The sequence below is a fragment of the Pararge aegeria genome, chromosome 24 (genome assembly GCF_905163445.1).
Source record: "Pararge aegeria chromosome 24, ilParAegt1.1, whole genome shotgun sequence".
Lineage (NCBI taxonomy): Eukaryota > Metazoa > Arthropoda > Insecta > Lepidoptera > Nymphalidae > Pararge > Pararge aegeria.
In genome coordinates this window covers 1,596,424-1,617,924 of record NC_053203.1, presented here as the reverse complement: position 1 = coordinate 1,617,924, position 21,501 = coordinate 1,596,424, and the positions used below count along the sequence as shown (strand labels likewise).

Sequence of the window (21,501 nt, the reverse complement as noted above, 5' to 3'; positions counted from 1 at the left end):
AGAATAGAACATAACAAAACAGAACAGAACAGAATAGAATATAACAGATTAGAATCGAATTGACTAGATCAGAAAAGAACAGGCCAGAACAGAATAGAAAATAATGGTTACTCTCCGACCTTTAAACTAACTCTATGCAAAAAATCAAGTTGGTATCAAGGTAAGTAAATCAGGGTGTGAAAGAAGGACAAACAAACCATGAACTATACCCGAAAGGAAATTTTGGCGACCTCGCTGACGCAAAGGTGAGCGCTATCAATTCTAGTAGGAGGGTTTGATTTTCTGGTTTGACAAAAACTTGCCGCTAAGCGATTTAGTGTTCCGGTGAAATGTCTCAGAAACCAATTAGGGGTATTACTACCATACTCCCTACTAAGTTAGCCCGCTACCACCATAGACTGCATCCGAACTTACCACAAGGCGAGATTGCAGTCTAGGGCTGACTAGTGGTGGAATAAAAAAAAAACAGAAATTACAAAATCTACGAAATTATTAGTAATCGCTTTTAAAAGTTTTGTGGTGCGTTCGAACAGTTATTCCTAGTCACAAATCGGAAAATGTTAGGATACTCATAATCCCTTTACACAAAGTGAGATCAAAGACCCCACCATGCGAGTGGGTGTATTTCTAAGAAATGCAGTGGAAATAGTTATAGCTCAGTTTTACAACGTGGAGAGTAGTTATAAATCATTCTGGAGTATAAAATAACACTAGATATTTGAGTGGGCGCTACTTTTGTGTGACATGACGAATTTATCAGTAACCATAAGTTTTATTTTATCGTTCGCTATTTTTTGTAAACATCCAACCGGATTTTTCTCTCGGGTGACCGAGGTATTTATTTCTTTGATTTTAGTAGACGAGGTATTTTTGCTTTTATATCTGTATATATTAATTTAAATACATCTATACTAGATGTTGCCCGCGACTTCGTCTGCGTTTGATTTTGTTTTTTGATGTGGCATTCAATTTAGTTGTAGTTCTAAAAAAAATTAAAGTATTCAGTATCGCTAAGCCTAAAATGAGGGGTTTGCTGCTGTCCGCTGAGGAGTTCTGTCCTCTATCTCCAACCACATTCATCAGATCTAAACAAAGCTTGCAAAATAAAACACATATTGTAACCTCTATAGTACAAAAATAATTATTTAAATCGGTTATAATTGGTCAGAGTTATAGTGTAAAATCGTCAATAACTTTCATCCCCTCTCCCAAAGGAACCGAGCTTAATGTCGGGATGAAAAGTGTTCTATATTACTTCTAATTCTTTTATTATTCTACTTCTTATAAAAAAGTATTCTAACTTATCCAAGAATATGTATACAATTTATGTATGAGGATCGGTTCAGTAGTTTTTTTGTGAAAGCGTAACAAACAAACTTACATTGACATTTATAATAATTAGTAGGAATAGGGAAGTAGGGATAGGGATTAACATGTAGAATGTGAGTTGTTTTCGATTCGATTTGTTGTGATGTTGATTCGATTTTACATTCTGTTTTCATTAAGTTGATTGAAGATTAAGGGTTGTCTTCGAGGATCGTATTTGCGTGTTTCAATATTTTGTTGATAGTTTTAACTCATTTCTTTTGTTTTGTTGTTTTTTAGCCTCTACGCCCGTTTCGCTCCGAAACCGGTGCATCCTCAGGAGATGTTTACTTAACAGTGAATGTAGTGTAGTGTAGTGGGTACATTACCGAAGAACTGTTTGGTGTGGAGTATAAAGATTAAAGAAATTATAAATTTCACCATACAGATTCTCCTGCTTTTCGCGGAGTACGTATAGAATATTAAGCTTATTTTTTATTATTAGTGATTAATTTCGTTCAATTGCCCCATTTCATTATGCCATATCTCAAGAGATGATGAAATGTCTTATCATGACCTTAACATGACCGTTTTTATTTTTAGTTATTACAATGTTAGGTACTGGTCGGAGCTTTGACAGTGTTGTTGTTATCTCGGCGATTGATGTATCCATTCCGTTAAGATTTACTTGCAGCGATTTATCAAGATCTAGTTATTTAATCCTTGCCAGTCTTTCCAAGTCTTCAAACCCTGTGTTATCTTATCGCATCGTCTTCTTTTACAAGAATAATGTTTAATTTGGCTATTCACGTACCTTCAAGCTTAACAAAACGAAATAATTATTATATTTTTTATTCCACTTTAAGTTAAGCGTTGACTGCAATCTCACCTGGTGGTTAGTGATAATGCAGTCTAAGATCGTAGCGGACATGTTAGGGAGTATAGTAACACACTCATGATGAATAAACTTATCTGTTCGTTAAGCCATTCGAAACTACCATTCTTATGTTTAAAATTGGAAATGATTAAACATAAGAATGGAAGATTCGAATTGCTACACGGACAAATAAATTCATCAACTTCATCTTTATTCATAACATATTCAGAGGTACTAATGAGGTGGGAGGGGCTTAGATAGCTAAGGTATGGGTAAGAAAGGTATAAGAGGGGACACATTTTGCATCTCCTGAGGATGCTTTAGTTTCGGAGCGAAACGCGCGTAGAGGGAACATTGCCGAAGATCTGTTTTGTGTGAAGTATAAAGATTGAAGAAATTATAAATTACCATACAGATACTCCTGCTTTTCGCGGAGTAGAGACAACTAAGATTAAATTTCATAATATATCATGGAATCCTGCAAAATAACGCTTGCTTCTATCCAATATTTAACCAAAATGACCTACTCGTATACAGAACAATCAGCGTAAATCACTTTACACTTGCTCAATCCTAAAAAATATTACTAACCCATTCAAACAAACCCCCTATCGCTGATTCATTAATGGGTTTCACTATTTTTACAGCTTCATTTTGTTAATGTTTCACGTCGAATAAAAATCGCTGGGCATTCCTCACAATTACGTGCTTACTGCCAAGTTTCGTGACTGGTTTAATTAAATACGGTTTGTGTGTTTGTACGATAATATTAACAGGTACTCAACAACTCAATCTACTAATAAAGATCGGTAATTTTGGTTTAAATAGCGTTAAATTACATGTAATTAATTAATTATATGCTGACGAGCTCTGTTAACTGTATATATGTGTATTATGTTGCGATGATAGTGGAGTGGTATTTGCATAATACATATTAAGCAATTAAAATATCACTTGCTTCCACGGTGATAGGTCTTTCTAATCGTGAGGAAACTTACATTCCTGAGAGTTCTCCAAAATTTTCTCAAAAGCGTGTGAAGCCCACCAATCCGAACCGGGCTTGCATGGTGAACTACTATACCCTTCTCATCGTGTGAGTTGGAGAGAGTAGTGCACTTGTTATTGTTATTGGAGGTTACTGAGTTCTATTACACTTTATTACATTAACTTTAGCTGCCTCGTTGGTATCTACGTGCCAAAATCAGAAACCAAAACATCCATAGAAGAACCAGAGTGAACTACGATAACTCATTACTATTAATTGGCTTCATTGAATCGAGGACCTCGTTATAAGCAAACCGGCCCACTACTCTCTCCTCCTCCCACAATGAGAAGGGTTTAGACCGTAGCTAAGCTGGCCCAGATCCGTAGAAGAACTAGTGTTACCGGCATAGCTCAACGCATACAGCTCGGAGAACGTTAGGGCCTGGAATAGTGACCCCGTTACCCTAGGGCCGGTAACGACCGGTACGTTTTGGCCCCCATCGTGGACAGATGACATCAAACGATTCGCTGGGTGTCGCTGGAAACAGGCAGCCCAGAACCGTGGAATTTATAACTCCCTATTAAAGACTCTGACCAGCTGTGGACGTTAATCGGTGGAGTTAGGATGATATGTTGATCTTGGACCATTGGATGTATTGTATGCCGGAAAATAGTGATACTAAAATAATTAACATTCATCAATTATATATATATAGCACGTGCATCTTTATTAGAAAATCAATAAACAAAACAATCCACACTAATATCACTTTCACAAAAAAGAAAAGTAAAACTCGTCGAGCCAGTTTCCTTACCTTACCTAGAACAATAACAAATAATGGTAAAAAATCCCTTACCTTTGAAGGCGCCAAATTTTATAATAAAATACCTGTACTTATAAAAAATGTAAACTCATTCAATGTATTCAAAACTACATTAGCTTCTTATATATTAAGTAATACCAATAAATTTAAAGACGAATACATTGAATGAGTAGATAATAGTAAAATTGAATTTAGTTTAGTCTAATGGCGAAGTGTATTAATTTATTATAGAAAACTAAGTTTCCTATGTAAGTGACTTAGGTCTTTTTATGGGAATAAATGTCTTTAAACCTAAAAATAAAGTGTTTTCAGGGGTTTTACAACGGACGGTGCAATGCACACTTCTTCAATTGCGTCAATTGAGACGAGGAAAGACGACAAATTAGTGCAGAATTCGGCGATTTTAGTGTTGAAAGAGACTGTTATACAGGAAAAGGAGAATGAAGAAAATAGTAGAAAGAAAAGACCATGAAAATTTTCGAAAACGTTGTCGATATTTAGGCCGCAAGGGTACCCTGTCATCTCGTTGACAGGGGACCCCCCGTTTAGCCGGTAGAAGTCGACACTAGCGCCCCTGGGTATTCATAAGGATTTCCCCTTCTGTATGGTTAAAAATAAGGACGCGGACGAAGACGTGGGCAACAGCTAATAGGTAACAAATAACCAGAGACAATTGGATATGAGGCAACATTTTTGCAATTAGTATGAAAGTATGGATTTTGTTCTTGACCTTTAAACGAATGTATTTATGAAACCGTAACCCTTCTCCAGTCAAGTAAAAGTGTTACATATGCTCAAAAGCGTTTCCGTTTCAAGTGGCATTTCCTGAAGGGTATTCCAAATGTTTGTCGTCCATTCACACATTGATTGCATTGTTTGGCACTTTGCCAAACGTTTTTTTAGGGTTTCGTAACCAAAGACTCCGCCATCCGTCCGTATGTTTGCCCTTTTTATATTTTACTACAGTGCTTGATGACTTACGGATCCGAGACGTGGCTAACTATGGGCCTCATAAGAAGGCTCAGTCACTCAGCGGGCGATGGGGAGAGCTATGTCAGGAGTATCTCTACGTGATCAAATCAGAAATGAGGAAATCCGTAGAAGAACTAGAGTTACCGGCATAGCTCAGCGAGTCGCGAAGCTGAATTGGTAATGGGCAGGGCACATAGCTCGGAGAACCGATGTACGATGGGTTCTTAAGGTGTTGAAACAGACCTATGTCCAGCAGTGTATGTCAATTGGTTGAAATGGTGATGATGATGATGATGAAAAAAAAACCAACTGTATGCCAAAAATCAAGCTGATTGGTGGCTTCGTTAGGGCGCAAAGGAAGGAAAAATAAGCAAACACACTTTTGCAATTATAATATTAGTGTGGCGGTCACCAGATGGCGCCACAAAGACTCTGCATCGCGCTAGCGAAGTGTTCAAATGTCAGTAACACCCACTCGGAGGAAGATCTTTCTTTTATTACGGTAATAAAAGGGAGCTATCTCCCGTACATTAGTATGGATAATACGGAACCCTTCTTGCACGAGTCCGACTCGCACTTGGTCGTTTATTTTTTCGCCCGTGGATTGTTCCGCGGCGTTTCGTTTATTTTTAAGTGGAAAGGGCGTTGCGCTCCCAATCAGCTTTGTTTTTGCCCAAGTATTATTATTGCCCGCTATACCATTACCGTTACGAAGTGCATTAAGGTAAGTGCTTTTTAGTTTTAAAAACACGGAAATTTTGCTTGAAATGTTTGTGCAATGTGCCGTGTGATCAGTGGCGTACATAGAGGGTATGCACAGGGTATGCAGATGATATAAAATGAAAAAATACTCCGAGCTATAATATGTACTTGCCGATCGAACTAGAACCCCTCAAAAGGGAAGCTGAAGCTATTACCATCACACTACAGAGCACGGGTCTCCTCCCACAATGCGAAGGGGTAAAGGCCATAGTCCACCACGCTGGCCCAGTGCGTTTTGGTGGACTCCACATGCACCTTTGAAAACATTATGAAGAACTCTATGGCATGCAGGTTTCGTCACGATGATTTCCTTCACCGTTGAAGCAAGTTATATTTTGGTTACTTAAAACGCACATAACTCAGAAATGTTTGAGGTGCGTGCTGGGATTCAAACTCAGCGTTCCAAAAGTGAAATCGAGCTCCTACCCAATTCGCTATCACTGATTATTTCTTTTCAACATACTTCGTTGAAAAAAGAGGAAGTTATGGAGGTTGTTTTTCAAAACAGGCAAAACTCCGTAAATTAAAGACTGATTGGCTGAGGTTTATTCCGAGAAACTCCAATCTTAAAATTGTATAGATGTAATGAAGACTTTCGGAGACAGACAAAGGAACTCTTCGTAAAATAACAGCAAGTCAACTGCGATCGTTATAATACAACATGACATCAAGCCACGTACACTCGAAAGGGCTACGCAGACGTTTTTTTATTCCACTACTATTGTGTTTTATTTTGACATTGAACACGAATTTTCAATTAATGTTTCTGATTTTTTTTATATTTTTTTACTCTAATTATTATTACCGCTATTGTATTATTGTGTTACTGTATTAAAATTGCATGTTTTAAATTGATTCTATGTCTGAATTGCAACCAAAAGAGCAACTACTGAGTTTCTTGCCGGCTCTTCTCGGTAGAATCTGCTTTCCGAACCGGTGGTAGAGTCACACAAACATACATACTTGACGTTTCAAAAGTGCTTATAAAGTAGGCCTACTTGAAATAAATGAATTTGAATTTAAATGAATTTGAATTTGAATTTGAAAATATTTGCACGCCAGCTAATGGCAATACACTGTGACTTCGTAATTGATATTTAAATGACATCTATGTAAACGTGTGTATTATGCAAATAAAGATCTATCTCTCTATCTACAAGTTAGCCCTTGACTGCAATCTCACCTGGTGGGTAATGATGCAGTCTGACATGGTAGCGGGCTAACCTGTTAGCGAGTATGGCAGTCATACCCCTCAACGGTTTCTACGCGATATCCGTTACACTAAATCGCTTAGCGGCAAGTCTTTGTCGGTAACTAGCCACGACCAAAGCCTCCCACCAGACCCAACCAGAGAAAATTTTGAAATTGTAATTTCCAAATCGCTTCTGCTGGATATCGTAACCGGTCGATGCTATTGAAATTCTCAGCGCTCACCGTTGCCTCAGAAAGGTCGTCAAAAACCAGTTCTCGTGGTACAACTGTATTTTGATAGAAAATTTGGGGAAGATAAAATATTTCTCTTGCAGGTACCTCATTCGTTAGTTACTATACAAAGTCCGTATATGTAGCGTGTATAACGTAAAGCGCCCAGTAACAGATCAAAAGTTCCTAGCTTGCATTGATTCATTACGATCGGACAGCGGCCAATAAATCCTGGCTGTGGCGCAATAGCGGCGTGCTACGGGACGCCCACTCGTGAGGTATTCAAAACAATCGGGCGACCAAATTCTGTGCAGTATGATATATTCTTGCTGAGCCTATGAAGGCCATAAGGCTAAAATTGTGAGGGCTCAAAAACATTCCTACTCATATTATGAAAATTAAGCTTAATTTGCTATACTCCGCGAAAACTGTGAGATCTGTGTGGTGTAATTTATAATTTGTTCAATCCTTATACTCCACACAAAACAGATCTTCGGCAATGTACCCGCTACACACGTTTCGCTCCGACACCGGAGTATCCTCAGGAGATGTTTACAATGAATAGTGTACTTGAGTAGGTTTCGGAGCGAATAATAAACAGGTTTTAATTTAATTTTAATTTTACGTTTTTATTTTGTAATTTTTTTTTGACGGGCTATTATAAGTTTGACGTGTATGTGCGTGTGCGTGTGAGTCTGTCTGTGGCATCATATTTCCCGAGCGGATGGACAGATTTTGATTTAGTTTTTTTTTTTAAACGTCAATCAGTCGGAAGTGTTCTTAGCTATGTTTGAAGAAAATCAGTCCAAGATGGCCGCCGCCATAAAATGGCGAACGGATGAAAAAAAAGTTTTTTTCACAACACCCACAATATGGGTGACAAATGAATAGGATATACTAGTAGATTACTAAACACTATGCCAAATTTCAAATCCAAGATGGTTGCCACAACAAAATGGTGAAATACATTTTTTTTCACAACTCCCACAATATGAGTATCAAATAAAACGGCTTGACTAGTAGAATAATGTACAGTATATACAAATTGAAATTGAAATTCCGTGAGCCATGGTGTCGTTTAGCCAGAAAACCGAATTCTTAAAAAAAATAGGCTTTACGAGTTATTTGAGGAAATTTAAAAGTGTGCACTGCTTAAATGCTTAAGAGTCGTAATAAAAGAGAAGTTTTTAAAATTATAAATTCCCAATTGCCGTCGCAGGGGCTCGAACCCCGAATTTCCGCTTATAAGACGTCATTCACAACTACGCTAGAGAAGTCGTTGAAAATAGTATGTGAGTGGTCGCACACTGGACGCAAGTCTCCTTTCAATCGCTGACGCAGTTGGACGCATTAGTTTTACCTTTGTTATGCAAACCAAACAAATAACTGCAAAAAGCGTTTAGATAATATCAAAAGTAGATATCACAGTGCAATAACGTTTTTCATTTGTAAAAAGACAACACAGCTGTGGCCTATATTCCGACCGATACGATGAGATGCAGATGTTACGGGCAAAGTGAGCAAGGTGGGCAAAATCCAAAACAGCCGGGCAACAGAATAAAAACTTATTTATTTATTCGGTACCAAAGATTTAAATAAACATAAAAAGGAAACAGGATTTGCACAAGCATAACTTTTCTCTAAAGAGATTTCTCCAAGTCCTCGAATGTGAGAAAAATTTAACGGGTAAATGCAGAGTAGCTTAAAGCAATAATATGATAGATATGCAATACACAGATTTAGTATAAATATCTATGTATATATGACACACAGAGTATTGTGTGGAAGAGAATTCCATAGTCTCGTCAACTCAAAGTACCACAGGTTCTTTACGTCTAAAATTTACAAGTTACTAATATTCGATGCTTTTTCATAAAAAGTCATTTGCTTCAAGCGTTTTATTTTTGCTTTCTGCCTTCTCGATATCTCCGTGATATCGTGGTAGTCCGCGGATGATACTGCGTCCCTTACACGGTTGCCGTTCCAGAAGGTCTCCATAAAATTCCGGCGATTTCTGCGCGATTCGCCCGTAACACAGATATACGAAAAATTGCCAATACCTGATGGCTCGTTGCCAACATATTCATCTATGCGCGATTAGATTGTTCAACTTCGATCGGCCGAGTGGCGGACTCTTGAAAACTAGAATGCATACAGTGCGATTGTGTTCTGGCAAACGGCATTATTGAATTGGCTTGAGATCTTTATTAGCTGCTTGTTACAGTCTAATTGAAAATAATTTTTTGCTTGTTATGCAAATTTAATTGGTTTCATAATAACTAAGCGTATTTTTAATTTAATTAAAAAATACGCGGCTTAGTTTATTGTGGGGTTTTTCTTAGGCCAGAAACTCTTTGAAAAACAGTACATGATTTCTTTTAAGTAGTCACAAAATTCAAAATTCATTTATTTCAAGTTGGCCTAGTGTATAAGCACTTTTGAAACGTCAAGTCAGTCTGTTTGTAGTGACTCTAACACTAGTTTGGAAGGTTCTACTAAGAAGAGCCGGAAAGAAACTCAGCAATCTGCTGAGTTTCTTTCCGCTCTTTTCAACATCATTTTATAGTTCAACAGTCTTTAGAATTTTTCTGTTTGTGAGAGATGAGAGCGGAGTGGCCTGCTTCCAAGCAGCCTTGTCGTTAAGGAATTCTTCAATCGTGTAGTAACCACGATTGGTTAAAGGTGTTTAATATATTGTTTAAACTTAGGTAAAGGTAGATCTAATATTACCTTCAGTATCCTGTTATAAAAGCATATACCCATTCCCACAGAGTTCTGCACTTTTCTCAGATAATATGCTGATATCACTAATTTATGTCCGTTTCTAGTAAGTCGATTGTTTGTATCGACTTTTTGTTTATAACTAACAACAACGGCTCCTTCGAAAAGTAAGATTTGTTTGTTTGTTGTAGCTAATTAAAAATGCACATTCTCAAAGTCAGTTGCCCATTTTAAAGGTCAGAGTTTTCTAGTTTGCTTAAATTATTAATGTAACATTACAATAAAACGCAATACTGACCCGCTAACACTAGATGGCGTTAGTTGTAGTTGCGTGAAATGTAAATCGCGCTAAAGAGATTTTTTTCCATTAGTACAAGACGGTGCCACGGCCTACCATTGTCAATCACTCGACCATTGTAAATCACTAGCGGTATCTGCTTTTCCTCTCGAAGACACTTGCCGGACGCTGTAGTTAGGAACCTTGCTAGTGAAACCTACAGGACGTGCTTCCAGCTTTTGCTTCCACTGCGTGGGACTTTAGCCAGGGACACTGTTCTAGACTGTCAAGTAATTCTAAGTGAATTTTAAATACAACTTTGTTCTTCACACGTGCCTTATAATTCCGTCGCCCCTTTTGCCCCCTCACGTAGTATTGGTTACATTAAAAAAAAATTGAATTTCCATTTTTATATCAGCATTTAAGACTCTATTGAATGTTGGTTCGAACCTCATCTTTCGTATTATATTAACGCAATCGCTGGTTAAAACAGTGTCTTTGTAATAATGTTATAAAAAGAGTTTGTAACGCAGAAGGAAACGAATAGCATCCTTGACGAAAAGATCATTGCTAAGCAGTAACGGCATTTTGTAGGCGTTAATAAAGATACGACTCTCCAATACACAAGTTCTGTAATATCAAACTACATGTAGGGCTGCCTATAACAGTCACGTGCACTTCATATATGCACGAATGCAGTGCCTAACCTCAACATTTCATACAACTTATATAGAAGAAGAATTTTTAAATTTTATGCAATCTTCCTGCTTTATGGTGAAAACCCTATGTGCACGCCACTATCCTAGATGGAGAAATTCTATCTTGTAAATGTTTTATATGTTTAACATCAAAAGTAATTTTTAATTTAGTGTTGGATAATTACTGTATTTTTATTTATTCTGTTCTATAGTGTAGCAATTCGAATGAGTTACAGTTACAAAAAAAATAGCTGCTTTAGTAGTGTTTCTCGAACAGGTCACTTCATTAATCAGGAAAATGGGAAAAGTTTGTGAGCTAGCAACATTCCGATAGTGTGAAGTGAGACGAGCAAAAACGCTTCGTTTTCACTGTTTTTAGCACTGCAAGCAATAAATGAGGGTTCTGGATGTTCTTAATTCTGTGGCTGTAGGGTATTTCGCAAAAGGATACTTCCACTCAACGATGTCAATGCACAGCTTCCTCAACGGGTTCTTCAGAGTGAGACAGAAGAGCGCCCTCTTGGGCCTCTCCTGCTGAACCTTGGCCCCCCTCCGCGCTGGCTTGCGGGGGGCCACGGGTATGGGGACCAGGGGGCCGGCGTCCGGCGTTTGGTTCGCGGCTGGGGTGGTAGGGGTGGCGGCCGCATCTTCACCACCACCTTCTGGGTTCATGTTGATCTGGAAAAAAAAATAATTTAAATGTTTTACAGAAGCACACAAGCACGGAAGCGGTGATAGCCAAGTGGGTAAGGCTTCCTTTCGTGGAGACCGAGTTCGAGCCATGCACCACTGACTTTTCGGAGTTATGTGCGTTTTTAATTCAAGCAATTTAAATATCACTTGATTAAAACGGTGAAGGAAAACATCGTGAGGAATCCCGCATGCCTAAGCGTTCTTCGCAAAGTTCTTAACGGCGCGGCGTGTGAAGTCTACCAATCCGCACTCGGCCAGCGTGGTGGACTACGGCCTTAACCCTTCTCATTCTAAAAGGAGACCCGCGCCCTGTAGTGGACCGAAAAATGGGTTGATGATGATGATGACGATGATGATAGATGATAGATTTAACTTTAAGTTTCCCTATAACTCATGACGACTGATTGGCGCAGTGGGCATCGTCCCTGCTTTCCGAGTCCAAGTCTGTGGGTATGTTTTTCAATGTCTGGGTGTTAATCTCTATTTTATAAGTATTTATGTATATTATTATTTTTTTCCTCTGGTCTAGAATTTCCTTGGTTCTGGTCTGGTGGGAGGCTTTGGCCGTGGCTAGTTACCACCCTACCGACAAAGACGTGCCGCTCAGCGATTTAGTGTTCCGGTACGATGTCGCTTTTAAACCGATTAGGGGTATGACTACCATAGTCCATATACTCCCGAACAGGTTAGCCCGCTACCATTTTAAACTGCATCATCATTTATCACCACCTGGAGGGCAGTGGCGTGCATAGAGGGTATGCACAGGGTATGCAGATGATATAAAATGAAGAAAATCTCCAGTACGAGTTATGAAAGACTTAAGGATAGGCATTGTAAGATCTATAAAAAAACCTTCCCTTAAGTATATATTACTCGTACTGGAGACTTTCTTCATTTTATATTATCTGCATACCCTGTGCATACCCTCTATGCACGCCACTGCTGGAGGGCTAGGACAGACAGGAAAAAAAAAACACCCGATTATATTCCCTCACAGGGGATAAGATTAACGTGTCCGCCTGCTAACGGGAACATGGAATGGGAGAAGTTTATCCCCGTTTATTATTAGGTACATATTGTTACTTGGATATTATTTTCACTTGTGCGCAAGTGCTCTGAGAGTTGATAAAGCTGTGGGAGAAGTTAAATTTTGTATCCTTTCCCCGGGGAGATAATTGTCTCCTGCCCATGCTAGCCCTTACTGTGTGGAATAATAAATTGATTTATAAACATGGAATGTCAATTAAAAAATAACATATAAATGACATTAGTACCTAAATAAATTATATTTTATTATCCAAGAACTCCCTTACCGAGTAATAGCATTTATCAACCAACCAGTCACGTAATTTTGCCTTGAATTTCAAAAATGGCAAATAGCTATAGCTATAAAAAAAAATCTGAAACACTCGTATTCCACAAAATAATAAAACAGCTAACATGTCTAAGAAAATGGCAACCGAAGGGCGAACTAGATGTTATTATTAAATTATGGCCGATTAATGTTTACCTACTCGAAACTAAACACTTGAGCTTTTAGTTTATGTGTCCATCGTACTTGAAGATGGACGGGTAGGGTTATTGCGGAAACCACTCGCAATTACTATTGACCCTGAGTTACTGAACATCAAAGTCAAAGTCAAAGTCAAAGTCAAAAATATCTTTATTCAAGTAGGCCCACAGGTGGCACTTTTGATGCGTACATAAGAATTACACGGTAGTGAGATGATGGCGATAACCACATTCGTAAACTTAAAACTAAAGCTACGAGGGTTCCAAACGCGTCCCGGTCTAAGAAGAAGCCCACAACAAACTTAGCCGGGTGTTTTTTTTTTTTTTTTTGTTATCGCCATCTCACAATGTAATTTTAAATTATTAGAAGAGCAACCTGGTTAGAGCAATAATTTACACCCAAGCTTTTTTATCGTTTACGTAGTCCTTTATACTATAATAGGACTTTTCTATAAGCTTACGTTTAATACAAACTTTGAACTTTTTAAGAGACATCTCCAAGATGTCAATTGGTAGTTTATTGTAGAATTGTATGCAATCCTTTAAACGAATTATGAATTTTATGTAACCTAGTATATTGCACTGTAAGTTTATTCTTACTTCTAATGTTTAAATTATTGCAGTCACATTTTTTCTTAAATTTAGAAATGTTTTTATGGACGTACATTAAATTTTCAAATATGTACTGACTATACACTGTCATTATTTTAAAATCTTTAAATTTATCTCTCAATGACTCTCTCGGACCCATTTTGTAGATAGAACGAACAGCCCTCTTCTGCAGCACGAAAATAGTGCTAATATCAGCAGCATTACCCCAAAGTAAAATTCCATATGACATAATGCTGTGAAAGTATCTAAAATATACCAGTCTAGCAGTTTCTACGTCGGTCATATGGCGTATCTTCTTTACCGCATAGGCAGCAGAACTAAGCCTGTTCGATAAATTATTTACATGAGGGCCCCATTGAAGTTTAGAATCTAACGTTATTCCTAGAAAAACTGTCGTATCCTCCAGTTTCAGTTCCTCATTATTAAGTAGTACAGTGGTTTTCACGTGTTTAACATTAGGTAAAGTGAATTTTATACACTTGGTTTTTTTTCCGTTAAGAACCAAATTATTAGCTTCAAACCACTGTACCACTTTAGCGAGAGAGTTGTTTACGTCGTCAAAAGCTAGTTCACGTCGATTTATTTTAAAAGTCAGTGATGTATCATCGGCAAACAGAACTATCCCGTGTTTATCCTTGGCAAGGTAAGGAAGGTCATTAATGTAAATAAGGAACAGAAATGGTCCTAATATAGACCCCTGTGGGACACCTATTTTCATAACTGATCCATTAGACCGTTTTCCATTCACGTCGACTTTCTGAATTCTATCGCGTAGATAGTTACTCATTAAGTCTAGAGCTACACCCTGAATTCCATAGTGGTGTAGTTTCCTAACTAACGTTTCGTGTTGAACACAATCAAACGCCTTAGATAAGTCACAGAACACACCAAGTGCATCACGTGACTCCTCCCAGGCTTCAAATATGTTTTGTATTAGCTCAACACCTGCGTCGATTGTTGAGCGACCCCGTGTGAAACCAAATTGCTTAATATGAAGTAAATTATACTTATGAAAATGGTAAAGTAATTGATCAATGCATTGCGATCATAAACTGCTAAGATTGATTGATAGCGAATAAGGGTGGGATTGCCTAGTTATGACTAGCCTAGTGTTAGGACTCCGGCCTTATTTTCAGGGGGGCTGAGTTCGAATCCCACGCACCATAGTGAGTCAAAGTGAAGTCAAAGTCAAAAATATCTTAATTCAAGTTGGTCCATAGATGGCACTTTTAATGCTGAGACGATGGCGATATTACGGCCGTTACCATTTTGACGGCCGTTTGGTGCACTGGGCAGCGTGCCTCTGAATCCAAGGCCGTGGGTTCAAATCCCACACCTTGAAAATGTTTTTCAGTGTCTGGGTGTTTATATAAGTATTTATGTATATTCATTAAAAAATATTCATCAGCTATCTCAGTACCCATAACACAAGCTAAGCTTACTTTGGGTCTAGATAGCGATGCGTGTATTGTCGTAGTATATTTATTTATTCTATATATAATTCGAAAACTTGAAACTAAAGCTACGAGGATCCAAAGGTGTGTGAGAAGAAGTCCACAACAAACTTACACCGTAATCGCTATAAAACGATAAGCCCGCCAAATTGTATATATGTTGTTTTGTTATCTTTTTTTTAACTACTTTTTGTGGTGTGCAATGAAAGTATATTCATTCATTCATTCATTCACCACTGACCTTTCTAAGTTATGTGCGATTTATGCAATTAAAATATCACTTGCTTCAACGGTGAAGGAAAACATCGTGAGGAAACCTGCATGCGTGACAGTTTTCTATGAAGTTCTCAAAATGAGTAGAGTCCGCCCATCCGCACTACTCGGCCTCCTTAAAGTGAAGTCGAAGTCCTTAGTACTGGGCTATCACCGGCCACCGCTTCATATAAATAAATAAAATAAATAAGCACGGCAGTATTTTTACCCGGACGGGCTCTGCCACGTAAAGTTCTACTACTGAAAACTTGCCAAATAAATAAATAAATAAATTTACTACGACAATACATACACATCGCCATCTAGTCCCAAAGTAAGCGTAGCTTGTGTTATGGGTACTAAGATAAATGATGAACAATTTTTATAAATAATATACATGTTACCTCATTGGTCGTCGACAACGCATTCGGACTGATGAGTCCGTTTCATCTTGGTGTGATGTTACGGCCGGGGTACCTCAGGGTGGCGTGTTATCTCCTTTACTATTTGCCATATTCATTAATTCTATCACTCAAAAAATAGCTTCTCTCTATCACATGTATGCAGATGATGTCCAGATTTATCGCCACTCAACTTTTGAAAATCTTGGCTCTGCTATTACTGCTGTTAATGTTGATCTTTCACTGATCTGTGAATGGAGCAAGCAGTATGGGCTGAAGGTGAACCCCGCAAAATCGCAATCAATAATTATTGGCAGTCCGGGAATGATTTCAAAAGTTGATTGGCAGAACATCCCTTCTATTGTTTATAATGGTGTCGCTATTCCTTTTAGTGCCACCGTTAAAGATCTTGGCATTCAAATAGATCAAGATTTATCATGGTCAACGCATATTAAGGAGCTGAGTAAGAAAACTTTTGCGACAATGCATTCATTGCGACGCCTACGTGCTGTTCTGCCAATCCCAACCAAAGTTATGATAGCCCATTCTCTCCTTCTCTCAATTCTCGATTATGCGGATGCAAGCTTTCTTAATTTGACTGAAGACCAGATTAACAAACTTGAGCGTCTCCAAAATCTTGCTATTCGGTTCATATTTGGCCTACGCAAATATGACCACGTTTCCGAATTTCGACAAAAACTCAAGTGGCTCCCTATTCGTCGTCGCCGGGATTTGCATGTACTTTCGCTTCTGTACTGTGTTTTATTTCATTTAAAAACTCCTTTTTATCTTAAGGAGAAGTTTACTTTTCTGGGAGTGCAATCTGATTTAAGATCGTGTCGCGCGCTGACTCTGAGTATGCCTTTTCATAGAACTAAGTTCTATGAGCACTCGTGCAAGCCATAGCGCTATGGAATGCGCTCCCAATAGACATAAGGCAGTCTAAGACACTTTGTATTTTTAAGAAAGCTGTCAAAAACCACTATAGTTTGCATTAAAGACGACTTGTAATAGTATTTACTGTTGTTAATGTATTTATGATATGTTATAGTATATATTAGTTTATTATTATTTTTTATTTTTTAATATTTAATTTATTATGTATTATTTTATTTGTGTAATCTAGTTTAAGTATTAGTATGTAGTTATTAGTATGTATTTTTTTTTAATATGCACAACCTGCAGTATGTTATCCTTTTGTTTTCCTTATCCAAAGGTTGCCTGGAAGAGATCGCTACAAAGCGATAAGGCCGCCTTTTGTATACTTCTTCTGTCTGTGTTTTTTTTAATTCTTTTTTTGTATTTTTATTTCTGTGCAACTAAAGAGTATTAATAATAATAATAATAATACATACATACCTATAATATATAGATAAACACCCAGACCCTGAATAACATTCATGTTCATCACACAAACATTGTCCAGTTGTGGGAATCGAACCCACGGCCTTGGACTCAGAAAGCAGGGTCGCCGCCCACTGCGCCAATCGGCCATCATTTTCATTGACAAAATTTGAGAACTCCATACAATTTTCGAGGAATGATTCCCGGAGCGGAGGAACCCGTCGTTATCGCAGTGTCACGTCATTCTCGCTCGACCTACATATCGTATGATTGATAACAGCTTTGTGATGGCTCGCAGTAGTGCGACACCGGCCGTGCGAGGTTTGATTGATGATGGAGCTGAATCTATAATTACAGCCCTAGATAATTTTCCAGCTAACAAACTTAACTTTGAGGTACAGTGAATCTTTATGTATCAAGCATAAACAGTGGCGTAAAGGGTACGCACAGGGTATGCAGGTCATATAAAATGAAGAAAATCTTAAGTACGAGTTATAAAAACGTAAGGGTAGGCATTTTATAACTCTTACAATGCCTATCCCATGTTTTTTTATCACTCGTACTGGTGTTTTTTTTTGTCATACCGGCCCACAGCGACAGGCTTGCGACCGGCGTAAATCTTGCAATCACTGCTGTCAAACGTCACTTTTGTTTATTTATTGTATGGAAAAGTGACGTTTGACAGCAGTGATTGCAAGATTTACGCCTGTCGCAAGATACGTAATCACCCTGCCGGTCGACTTCTCAGAATAAGAAAGGTTCAGACCGTAGTCCACCACGCACGCAGGTTTCCCTACAATGTTTTTCTTCACCGTTCAATCAACACACCGTAAAGTTAGAGTGCCTGGGATCACGGTCAGAAGGGAAAAGCCAAAAAGTCATTATTTTAAAAAAGTTTACTTGACATCATTTCTCTAAGTCGAGTAAAAGTCGTTCATTTTGTAGGTAGTTTCCCCTTTTCTAAATGTCCTTGTAAAGCCATTATGAGCGGAACACTGTCTGTCCTTCGATTAAGCTATAGGCGAGAGTACGGGATACACATACGTATTCACCGCAAGCCCGTAAGGTGCGGTTTCGGTTTGGCTAATACTCTGTAAAATCACATTGAAATAAAGCTCAAATTAATCTACATATTAATACCAAGTGTCGATTTCTTTTGGTAAAACAAAAATCAGGATCACAGAACTTCCGACTGTAAAGCGAGTAACATTAAGTACATTTTGCTTTAACATCACAGTGTTTCGATACGCCGAAACGACTTCACGGTTGCGAGCATCATAATCTTATAATTAGCGTACCTTAGTACGAGATTTGCTCGTTCGAAATCGAGGAGGTGGCGTTTTCTCACAACAAACTCTGTATCGACAGAGAAAAATGGACCTAACGGCACTCGTTTGAGAGTCACAAATCTTCAAATAACATCTAATTTACTCCGATGTTCAAGAATTTCCATACTCGTAAACGACACCTAGATAAAGAGAGTAAATCTTGTATTAAGGCTTTTGCCCAAAGCCCTAGCTGAAGAGTTGTAGGTAAATTTTAGTTGTAAATTTATAAGATCCATTTTACTGTGATTTTTAAGTATTTTGATACTTGACTTGATAGCAAGCGAGCAAACCTTGTACTAGGCTACTAGTCTCTGCCGAAACCTCCAGAGATGCGCGTGGCACACGCTACGCCATTCGAATGCTAGCGCTATTACATTGAGTAAATAAAAACAGCCCCTCTATGTACTTAGTCTAATACGTTTCGTGCAAGAATTGTTTCCTGTATTTTAGACAACTACGCAATGTGTGTTTTAATCCACTGCAAGTTAAGGTGATGGCAGATCTAAGTATAGTTATCACTACCATTCCTCTTTCCGGAGTAGCTTGATCTGTCCCCCTGCTCCCGACGAGGGGACAGACAAGCAAATAGCGGGAGGCAGCCCGGAAATAGTTGGTTTTATTGTATGCGGACAGATCGCACTTTTTATTCCTATCTGTCCCCATTAGGGGACATATAATAATCCCAGTTCCCGCGGACGTCGTACGTGGTGTCTAATAGAATATAACCATAATTAAATCATAAGTAATAGCAAAACTTTCTGTGACAGAGCTCCTTCGGTGAAGTACTGTCAGTTTTTTTTCTTTCTTTCCGCAATTTTTTCAATGCTGTGTTACGGTTTGAAGGGCGAGGTTGCCGGTGTTATTACGGCCACACGAGGCTTATCACCTACGTCTCAAAATGATAGAGACAGTTGCACTCGACACTTGCTATAAATGTGTAGATGAATTTGAGCTTTATTCCAATCTGACTTTACAGAGTATCCTATATCGATAGCCAAACCGACACTTATGCAAGGGGCTAGACCACCTTCCATACAGTCCACGCACCTGACAGGATTGCGGTGAACACGTATGTGCATCGCGTGCGGTACGCACGTATGTTTAAAAGACGCGATCCTTGCATGCCCTGTGAACAATTACTGAGGGGGCCATCTGCTTAGACCGTCAATTATTACAAAAAAAAAAAAAACTAACCATAAGTATTAAAGCTTTTAGTGACAAAGCTCGCCCGGGAAAGTAGGTACCTACTACCGGCTTATCTCAATAGTATCAATTTTTTTAATGCCTTGTTCCGTTCTGAAGGGCGTAGGTTGCTTGTATAATAACAGGAGTACGAGACATACCTACGCCTAGGTAGATGGACACAAGTATGTACACTAAAGACACTTACATTACATTGGATTTTAGATTTTAGTTTTTCACGTTTATTAGTTTCATAATTTTTTTATTTTGTTCATTATTTACCTCTTACTTAGATTTTGATGATTTTGTAATTCATGATGTCAAAGTCAAAGTCAAAGTCAAAAATATCTTTATTCAAGTAGGCCCATAGGTGGCACTTTTGAGGCGTACATAAGAATTACACGGTAGTGAGATGATGGCGATAACCACATTCGTAAACTTAAAACTAAAGCTACGAGGGTTCCAAACGCGTCCCGGTCTAAGAAGAAGCCCACAACAAACTTAGCCGGGTGTTTTTTTTTTGTTATCACCATCTCACAATGTCATTTTAAATTATTAGAAGAGCAACCTGGTTAGAGCAATAATTTACACCCAAGCTTTTTTATCGTTTACGTAGTCCTTTATACTATAATAGGACTTTTCTATAAGCTTACGTTTAATACAAACTTTGAACTTTTTAAGAGACATCTCCAAGATGTCCTTCAGGTGTTAGTAAGCTAGCTTTTTTTTTAATATGGGTTCTCTGATGAATATTTTTATGAATAATATACACAAATACTTATAATATACATACAAACACCCAGACACTGAAAAACATTCATGTTCATCACACAAACGTGGGAATCGAACCCACGGCCTTGGACTCATATAGCAGGGTGCGCCAATCGGCCGTCGCTTGTGTTAATGTAAAAAATATCTTTCGTTTGTTTGTATTCTATTTTATTGTCCTTTGTTATGATTTTTTTTTTTTATTGTTTAGTCGCGAGGATTCAGTGACGACGAAGATAATGGGGCTGGCTGAAAATCAGTGCTGCGCTTTTTTGTGCCTGCTCCTTTGTGACACATTTTTTTTTATACTTTAACCAATTTTGACACAAATGTACATTTTTACACAAATGTGTGACAGTAAAGACGATTTTTCTTTTTTTTTTCTTTTCACAAGGAGACACGTTGCAGGACGTGTTCTTCCTCCCCCCAGAAATGTTGCTCTGTTTATAGGCGATTGTTTTAATATTTTTTAAATTTTAGATTGCTAACCATCAGATGTAACACGAACCTGGTCCGTCAATTGTTACTGTTAAAATGTTCAAATAATTCTCAATAAGTTCAAAGTTTATATAAAACAGAAAAATCCTGTTATAATATTAAGGATTGCTTAAACGATAAAGAAGCTTGGGTGTGAATTGCTCTAGCTTCATAGCTTAATATAAATTTACTGGAAGAAAAAAAAATTACCCGGCTAAGTTTGTTGTGGGCTCTTCTTAGACCAGGGCGCGTTTGAAACCCTCGTAGCTTTAGATTTAAGTTGGCGAACGAAGTTATCACCATCCCCTTACAATTATGTAAGCAAATATGTATGAACGCTTCATAAGTGCCTGTGTAGGCCTACATGAATAAATAAATTTTGAATTTGAAAAAAAAAACAACGGAGTACAGTAGCGTCCTCTACTACCACCTATTACGATCACCCGTGTTCGGTGAGACATGTAGTTCAGCAGTGGACTGTTATTTGATGATGACAAGTTAATCGCTTGATATTATGATGATACAAACAAACATACTTCCGCTTTCAATTTTATTTGGATAGATTATGCTTGATAAAACATGGTATGAATATAAAGTGACGTGTAAGACGCTTAGAAGGTCACGTCCTCCTCCATC

At 38.1% G+C, this 21,501-nt stretch overlaps 1 protein-coding gene across 10 annotated transcripts in view; it reads right to left on the bottom strand.

The window, feature by feature from the left end:
• Positions 1-21,501, bottom strand: part of LOC120634577 (muscle calcium channel subunit alpha-1-like) — an 82,454-nt gene that overhangs the window by 39,568 nt on the left and 21,385 nt on the right. For all 10 annotated transcript variants that reach the window (XM_039905284.1, XM_039905287.1, XM_039905286.1 and 7 more), the window contains exon 2: positions 11,294-11,520. In XM_039905284.1, coding sequence (XP_039761218.1) covers positions 11,294-11,514 — 221 coding nt within the window. In that variant the 5' untranslated portion in view covers positions 11,515-11,520. The remainder of the gene's footprint in view (positions 1-11,293; positions 11,521-21,501) is intronic.